We start from the raw sequence: 8,983 nt of genomic DNA on the forward strand, positions 1-8,983 counted from the left end.
TGGGGGAGACAGCCCTTTTGCTTGCCTCCCCACCCCCCAACAGATAGGGATTTGGCACCTGAGCCTCCTAATGTCTACCTTTCCCTTCACTAGTTGAGGATGTCGGCCATCTTGAAAAGATGGTGGGCATCTCTGGTTGGTTGATTGGTACAGAGTGGCATTGACTGAAGCCAATGGAAGCTGGGATTTGCCAGGCCCAGCAGTGATTCAGGGGCTCCTTAAGACTGTACTCAAAGCCTAACCCAACCTGCTGCCTTGCTGATGTTTTGGACTGCAACTCCCATCAGCCCCATCTAATGACTGGGTGATGGATGCAATTGAGGGGAGGGGGCTGGTCACCTGGAAAGGAAGGTGAAGCTTGTCTGACTCAAAACTCTTGTTTTCCACCCAGATGGCTGATTCTGGTGGGCTCCCTCAAGTCACACAGGTGAGTTCTTCCTTTTCCTCCCTGCTCTTGGTTATTAGAAGACCTTCTGTGGAGCTCAGAAACCTCTGCCTGGGTGTGCCTGGGCACTTAGGCTGGGTGGGATTCTCCCACCTCTCTTCATTTCACCCAAAACTCTCTGAGTTGCGTCCTGCTCTAGGATTAGTTGTTGCAGGGATGTTGTTTTGAAGAAAATCCACATTTTGGTTCCAAGCAGTTTAAAGCAAAGCAAAACCCAAATATCTTTCCCCGCTTTTGCTTGGTGATAGGGAGTTTGTGCAACTGGGCAGGGCAGGGGGAGGAGGAGGAGAAATAAAAATAAGATCAGAATTTAGATTCACAAACTGGATTTAAAATACCGAATCTGAATTTTAAAAGCTCAGATTCAGAAGATACTGGGCTCATCCACATGTGTCTAATATCCATGTCCTGAGCTTGATGCACACACCCACACCCGCTATTTTTGCAATGTCTGGTTGTAGGTGCTTTTCTTTCTGTTTTTCATCTGCATCCCTCTGATTTCTTGAACAGCCTGGAAAACTGACGGAAGCATTCAAGTACTTCCTTCAAGGGATGGGCTATAGTAAGTATTTGTCTAGTTTGAGGGATCAGTGTGCTCAAAAACTGTGTTTGTGTAACTGAGGGATTGTAAGAGATGTTCATGTGTTTGTCATTGGAGAGTGTAGAAGCAGGTGACTCAGCAGAGGATAATTTCCTTTGGTCTACATTTGTAATGAACTGGTCTAATTTGTACCTCCCAGAATAATATTTGGATGAGAGTATAATTCTTTGGATTTCACACTTGGTCAGTATCTGAATTTTATGATGCAGTTGTCAGCTCAAAGAGTGTACCAAAACATGTATTTTAGGATAAAGCATGTTTTAAAATGCATACATAAGACTCATATGGGTTTAAATTTTTATTTTGTGATAAATTCAGAGTCAAATATGTATTTAAATATGGGTTTTTGTATGGACAGAATGGACATGAGCAAACATTGGCAAAACTGGCACATACTAGATATGATCCACCCAGCCCTTCTCAGCTCAGACTGTGACCACATTTAAAGCTGTATTGTTCCATTATAAACAGTCATAGGCTCTTAAGATGGTGAGAGTTATTAGAAGACTCCTATCCTCCCACCCCCCTCCAAGCTATAATTTCCAGAGTAGTTTAACAATCATTCTTTCTTCCTTGGGAACTCCGGGAATTGCAGCTCTGTGAGGGGAATATAGGTTTCCTAATAACTCTCAGCAGCACCCTTAACAAAATACAGCTCCCAGAATTCTTTGGGGGAAGCCATGACTGTTCAGTTGGAATGCTACTGCTTTAAATAGTGTAGGTGTGGTCTCTACACATTTAATGTGCTCCCATGTGTCCCCACTTCAGCTCCAAACAGATTACTAGCCCTGTTGTTGAGAGCCTGCTCCTGGACAAGGTTCCTCCATCAAGGGCCGTGGCCTGCTGGATGTGCCATACAGAGGCAGTGAGCCGTTAGTGTGTTTATGATCAAGGAAATGAGTGTGTTTGGGTGTTCTTTGTCTGATACTTCCCAGTTCTGTGCATGTCTGTGACACCATGAGAACAACTCACGGTCAGCTCCAGGATAAATGGTTTTGGGAATTAGCACATGGAGCGTGGCCAGGGCTTTGCATCAGAGAGATGTCAGAACCCAAAGGGCATTTTGCACTTCTTTCAGTGTGGATTTAAAGACCCGTTATCTGCCAAACATTTCAGATCTGTTCTTCTCTTCTCCCAGTCCTAATCACCCTGGTCAGAGAGAGCTTGGCCTAGCGACATTAGGTATCTCAGAAATAAATGATAAACAAAAATCATAGAAGCATGGAGTTGGAAGGGTCCCAAAGGGCCATCTAGTTCAATCTCTCCAATGCAGGAATAATTTGTATGTGTGAAATTCTTCCTGCCTTCTCTGTCTCTTTCTCTTTCTCTTTTTCTCTTTCTCTCTCTGGTTATCAGTTGTGATGTTCTTGTCTTGTTTTTCTGCTGTTGATCAGACAAGCCTTGAATGTGTGATGTTCCAAAATAAAAGCCTCTCTTGCCCTCCCAACCCTCAACCAGACGCTCTTTGCTTCCACCTCCTACTCAACCTCCCCTCCATATCTCTCTTAGTTGCGTACCTGAAGGACCGAAGGCTGAGTGGAGGATCAGGTATCCCCTCCCCCAATGTCTGCTCACTGTCACATCCACATGCTGCATGTACCCCTTGCCCCCGTCCTCTCCTTATTGTGCATTGCTGCTGTAACAGAGTGTGCTTTTCTGCTGCAGCTTCCATAGTTGGTCCTGCAGTAAAGAGACAGGCAAGTAAACAGGTGACTGAGGCTGACAGAAAAAGAAGCATCTGCCCTCCCCCTGCTGCATCTGTAGCATGACTCACACACTATGGGAAGCGCACAGCTATGTCATTCCAATGGCGTTTGTTGAAACAGATGAGTTTTCCCAAAAAAAGATTTGCCGCTGTGCTTTCCAAGGCAGCCTTCCTCATTCTGGTGCTCTGCAGGTGTTTCAGACTGCAACTTCCATCAATCCCAGTCTCCTATGGCCACACTGACTGAGGCTAATGGGAGCTGTAGTCTGAAACATCTGGGAGATACCAGCTTGCAAGAGGCTGGCCAAAAGCATCCTGAGTGTGTTGTTGGTGTGATACCTTCCTGCTGATAGTCACATCTTCCCACAGAGAGATGCAGCAGCCAGGTTGTTTGGCAGCAGCGTCACACCTGGCTGAATCCCAAAACACACTGTTCCTGGGGGTTTGCAATTTCTCCTCAACAGCCATGCATGTGCACTTACAAATCCTAGGGTGTCCCTCTTGGAAGATTTTTTTTAAAAAAGAAGGTTAATGACCAGCTGTGGCATTTTCACATGTCTTGCAATTACAAGTGCACCCATGACTTCTTGGATTTTGTGCATCTTGGCACAGAAAGGGAATTGTGCTCAGCTGAACTTTAGAGTTGGGGGCCTTGTTCATGGGCAGATGCACAAGAGCGGAGTCAGCATGGCTCTTGACCAGCATGGGATTTAAGAGAGAGGGCTATCATTAACTACCAGCCACGATGGGCTGTTCTGCCTCCACAACCAGAGGTAGCAATACTTCTGAATACCTGTTGGTGAAAGCCAGAGGAGGAGAGAGTGCTGTTGTGCTTGGGTCCCGCTTGCTGGTTTCCTGCAAGCATCTGCTTGGCTGCTCAGATGTTGGGGATTGTGTGTCAGTGGCAGAGCAGAGAGTGCAGAGAGTCACTTTGCTTCCCACCCTGTCCTACCACAGCCCTACCTGCTACCTCGTTTTGCTGGTCACCTGTGCCTCTTGCAGCGGTGATGGGAGCAAAAAAAAGGGGGGGATGATGGAGCCTCAGAACAGTGGTAGAAGAATTTATTTTGCAGCTTGACATGCCCCATGTGTGTTTTGGCACTCTGCAACTGGGAGCAACTGGGTCACATTCTGCTTGTTGTGGCTGTTTGCTTAGGCCAGGGTTGGCTTCCCCTGCAGCCCTCCAGCTGTTGCTGGACCCTGACCTCCATCATCCCTAGCCTTTGGCCAGGTTGACTGAGAAGGCAGATGGCGGGCTCCTGTACTTAGAGCACATCATTCTGAAATTCTTCACACAAGCCACCCACTGTCTCCCACGCAGTCAGCTTGGTCATGTCTTTGGGGTGTGATTGCTGGGCTGGTTTGTCTGCCTTCCACAACCTGGTGCCTTCCAGATGTTTTGGACTATGAATTTATGGAGGAGAGGGTGATCAATGGCTACTAGCCATGGTGGCTCTGCTCTGCTTCCACAGTCGGAAGCAGTAATGCTGGAATACCAGTTGCTGGAAATCACAGGAGGGGAGAGTGTTCTGGTATTCAGTTTCCAGTTTCCCACAGGCATCTATGATATGAGAACAGAATGCTGGACTAGATGGGCCATTGACATGATCCAACAAGCTTTTTTTGTGCCCTTGTGTTCTTCCGCCTCAAGAGTTGGTGCATGGCTAGGGCTTGAGTGGCTGAAGGCTGCTGGGCTTTAGGCGCCCTCTGAGGCCAGGGGCTTGATGTTGCTTCTTCCCTCTCCTGTGGCAGCTTTGCTCGTCTTTGTGGCGCTCGCTCCGCCTGAACCCTCCCTGGTCCGCTTTTTGATGCTCTCTCTCTCTTTCTTTCCCCATAGTGCCCTCTGCCAGTATGACGCGCCTGGCCCGCTCCCGCACGGCTTCCCTCACCAGCGCCAGCTCTGTGGAGGGCGGGGGCAACCGCCCAAGAGCCTGCACCCACTCGGAGAGCAGCGAGGCCATGGGGCAGATCAACCACACCATGGAGGTATCCTGCTGAGGGCCTCCACCTTACTCCTCCTCGCCCTCTTCTTCACGGGTGGCCTCGAGGGCCCACTCATCCAGTCACTCTCCAGCTGGCTCCATCCCCTGCGGCTTCCTGTGGCTTTAATTTCTTTTGCCGTCTTTCTTTTCCTTTCACATTATGGAATACAAAGTTGGGAGGGGGGATAGGGAGAGTGGGAAGCAGCAGCAGCAGCTTGATGTCAACGGCCACCTCCACCCATAGGCCCAGGTGCCATTTTGAACCAGGGATTGGGTTGGTTTCTAGCTGGCTTGGAAGCGGCAGGCATGACCCTCTGCACAGCTTGAGGCAAGGCGAGCAGGAGGGATGTTTTACACTTGCCTAGCCAGGGTGCCTCTCCTTCAGAAAAGCCACTCACCCAGTGAGTCAGAAGGGGGAGAGTGTTCCCGTGGGCCCTTCAGCTTAGATGCCTAACAATTAATCCACAGTGTACCCGTGCAGTGGTTTACTTACTTTATTTATCTTCAGACACTTATATCCCTCCTTTTCCTCCAAGGAGCTCAAGGTGGCATACATGGTTCACCCCGTCCTCATTTAATCCCCACAAAAACCCTGTGTAGTAGGCTAGTTGAAAGAGGCAGTGACTGGCCCAAGGTCCTCGTCTGACACTCCAACCACTTTACAGCACTGGTTCAGGAAGGAGGGAAATTGCAACCTTGAAGGCAAATGCCTCTTAGTTTCTACCCTTCTCTTTGGCTTTGGAGCACAAGCTTTTTAGTTCCACAGCTTGGGAAAGCCTTTTTGGTGGCTGACTCTGTGCCGGCAGGTTTTGTTGGAAAGACAATGGAAATTGGAGCTTAAATGGGTAGGAACATGCACATAGAGTCGAGCCGTTTCTCCAACTGCTGTAGAAAACCATCCATGGGGTCCTATTACATCATTTCCTTCCCCTACATGTAAATTCAGTCAAAAGCAGAAAGTGGGAAGTTATGCGCCCCCCCCCCGCAATACTAGGAATGAGCAGCAAGACTTTCCAAGCATAAGGGGTAGGGAAAGGTCATAGTTGGTTTTAGGATTTGTTTGGGGTTTCCTCAAGCCTTTTAACCAGTGCTATAAATGGCCATTGGGTAAAACTTGTTGCAATATAAGCTGCCCCCACTACCATCGCTTATTAATTTTTTTAAAAGGACAATCAGTGGCAGGAATCAAAAACACAAGGGCACATTTACGCATGTTTAGAGCATGCTAACCCTTGTGGCTTTCCCCTCAGGAATAGTAGATTCTTGATACTCTTGCACAATAACTGTTCCCAGGATCCTTCCCTTGAAGGAAACCCCCCTAGAAAGCAGTGCTCGGTTGTGCATATGCTTTTAGGCTCAGCAGGAATAAATAGCAGAAGCTTATCCAGCCCCAAGGGATGGAAAATGGGGCCCAGGAACATGAGGGCATTTATTTAATTATTTAAAATATTTGTTTCCTGTTCTTGATCAACAGTCCCAGAGCAGGGTACATGAACTATTTTAAAACACAACACAGAAAATAAAAACATAAAAAATATTCCCAACTAGGCAGGCACCCTTGGGGTGTCATACTCCAGCCCCTACTGTGCAGGATCAGCTCCTCATTGCATTTGCCTGTTTTGAGGTGAAAGGCTTGTGTTGATGGGGATAAAGAGATTCCTCCCCAAAAACAGCCCCATAGGGGGCTGGTCACATCTCCTCCATGGTACCGCCTGTATGAAAAAACAGGTAGCCTCATGGAAGGCCCTGAACCCGAAGTTTTGTCTGTGGCCCCCTCTGCACCTCAGGGATGTGATGGATCATGTGAAGGTGCTGGGATATCTGCCCCCAGACTGTGCCTGTCCACATTAGATGCTGTATCCACTTAAGTTCTACTCTGAGTAGAACTAGCATTGGATAGAGGCCATTGTTCCAATTGACCCGCAGGAGCACCCAGTCTCTCACCCTCACGACAGCAGCCTCTGTGGTTTCCCTTATGAAATATTTCATCTAGTATTTATTTACTCACTGTAATGTCATCACAGTTAAGGCGGGGAGAAAAACATTGGTTCATTTGAATTTCCTCCCCACTCTTTTCCTGTTGAGTAGATTGTGAGCCTGTGAGCAGGGGTCTTCTTGTGTTTTAATATCTGTATGGCACTTAGAAAAAAATAGACTCTTTAATAAGCATTAAATGATAATTACTCTTATATTCAAGAAGCCACCCATAAGTTCCGTTGGTCCTTTCATTAGATGGAGGTTCTCAGGGGGGCAATTCTATATGCATTAATTAACGTTACAGGATACGTTCCCCCAATTCCAGTAAAGAGGCTTGCGGGATCCTCACTTCTAAAGATGCCCTGTTTGCCTAGCATCCAGCCCCTTCACTTTGTCCCCTCGCAATGTGGTTATGCTTCGTACTAGCATGCCACCCTGTCATCTTGTGCTTTGTCCTGCCTGACTTTCTGAAGGATCCCCCCGCAACCACCTGAGCGCTCTCTGGGACAGTGCCTCATTTCCGTTCTGGCTTACTGGCAGCACCACAAAACCAGAGGGAAGCAAACGTGTGTGTCCCCTAGGATAGGTCTCAGGCAGCCCCACCCCCCACCCCGTGGCTCTGGAGCTGTTAATTTATTGCGGTCTTTCCATTTCAATTCATCTCGGAACCCCTTTCTGAGTTTTGAGGAGGAACAGTTAGGAAGAATTTGCCTTCGCATTTCTTCTCAAGTTCCGCACATTCATGCCTTTGAAGAGACGATTCTCCCTACTCGCTCTGCATTACTGTAAGCCTGCTATTGACGTGAAACCAGAAAGGCTCTTGTGCATGCCACTCTGGGCTCCAAATGAGCCAATATACCCTTCTCCTTCCCCTTTCCCCAAACTGCTGCTGGACCACCCAGCCCATCGTTCTTGCTGAATCCCAAATGCATCCTTACCGCGTCCTGATCTCATGTCAGACACTCAGTTCTTTTTTCTGATGAAACACCCCACCCACATCACCAATCTTGCACATCGCTGCGTTTCCACGCAAGCAAAGAGCTTGAAGTGGGGTTTGGCCCAAAGAGCAACAAGCAGCTTGCGAGGAGTCTGTCTCGCCTCTCTGCTACTCAGCAGGCTTTGCACCTGACTTTCTTGCTCCTGACAGTGCGCACGTCAAGGGGTAATATATGTGTGCGTAGCCAGGCATCTTTGCATTTAAATGGTTTGATGTTGCCACAACCAGTCCAGACACACTCTCTGTTTGATGTAATCCTCTAATCTCAGACTCTTTTATTTTGTGTGCTTCCTTCTAAACTTTAAATATGAATGACTGAAGGCTACTAGGACCCTCTTTTACTGTAGATCAGCTTTTGCCAACCTGGGACCCTCCAGAGGTTGTTGGATTACAGCTCCCATCAGCTCCTCAGCATCACACAGCCAAGTTGGCTGGAGCTGAAGGAAGTTGCAGGAGAGAACACCTGCTGGAGGGCACCTGGTTGGAGGAGGCTGCTGTAGATATTGTTGCCTTTTTTCTTGATGTGTTCTTTCAGATGAGATAGATCTATAAATTCCTATATATAATATTTATCTTGGATTCCACCCCTGCCATTTACTTGTAGCAATTGGCAACCAATGTGCAGCTTTTCATTTGAAGGTGATCTAGCTATTACTGTGGGGTGGGGGTGGGGGGAATTGGATTTTTTTAAAGAAACATTTTCCTGATTAAGGTGGAATTTATTGGATTTCTTTTTTCTGTATGAGGTGAAATGTAATATTTTTGTGCATGATGGTTGTTGATGCTCTCTGGTTGCATTGATGCCACAATATCTACAAAATGTAAAACAAGGCAAACAAACAAACCCATTGATGTAGAGAGGATTATTGTGTTGAAAACTAATAAAGATATTAAGATCAAGCAGACTCACTTTGCAGTCAAAGCGGCAGCTTATTCATGAGTGCCACATTTATTTATTTACTGTTAGCAGAATCCAATATATCAGGGCTGGGGAACCTTCCAAGCCCAGGGGCCAGATCGTGACCTCCCGTGAGGCAACTTGTAGGTGGGTGGAGCTGCCTACCTGTCAATCACCTGATGTCATAATGAGATCAGGTGACCTTTTTCTGACTATTTTCCACAGCACTTTGAATGGGGCTTCTGAAGAAATCCCATTCAGAGCATTCTGAATATTTTTTACATGCACCTCCCATCCAAAAAAGTTGTGTTGACACATGCCATGTGATAAAACTCCTTTGCGTTGATGCAGTCCATAAGCCAGTGGTTTTCAGCCAGT

The 8,983-nt window shown here is 47.3% G+C and overlaps 1 protein-coding gene across 5 annotated transcripts in view; it reads left to right on the top strand.

The window, feature by feature from the left end:
• NDRG4 (NDRG family member 4) overlaps positions 1–8,612 on the top strand; it is a 50,067-nt gene extending 41,455 nt beyond the window's left edge. For 3 of the 5 annotated variants that reach the window (XM_081016912.1, XM_081016910.1, XM_081016913.1), the window contains 5 exons: positions 392–427; positions 956–1,007; positions 2,556–2,594; positions 4,589–6,318; positions 6,358–8,612. In XM_081016912.1, coding sequence (XP_080873038.1) covers positions 392–427; positions 956–1,007; positions 2,556–2,594; positions 4,589–4,749 — 288 coding nt within the window. In that variant the 3' untranslated portion in view covers positions 4,750–6,318; positions 6,358–8,612. The remainder of the gene's footprint in view (positions 1–391; positions 428–955; positions 1,008–2,555; positions 2,595–4,588; positions 6,319–6,357) is intronic. The other 2 variants (XM_081016911.1, XM_081016914.1) reach the window with 1 other exon arrangement.
• Positions 8,613–8,983: the final 371 nt, after the last annotated feature.

Source organism: Podarcis pityusensis (assembly GCF_964106645.2).
Source record: "Podarcis pityusensis genome assembly, chromosome: 8".
Lineage (NCBI taxonomy): Eukaryota > Metazoa > Chordata > Lepidosauria > Squamata > Lacertidae > Podarcis > Podarcis pityusensis.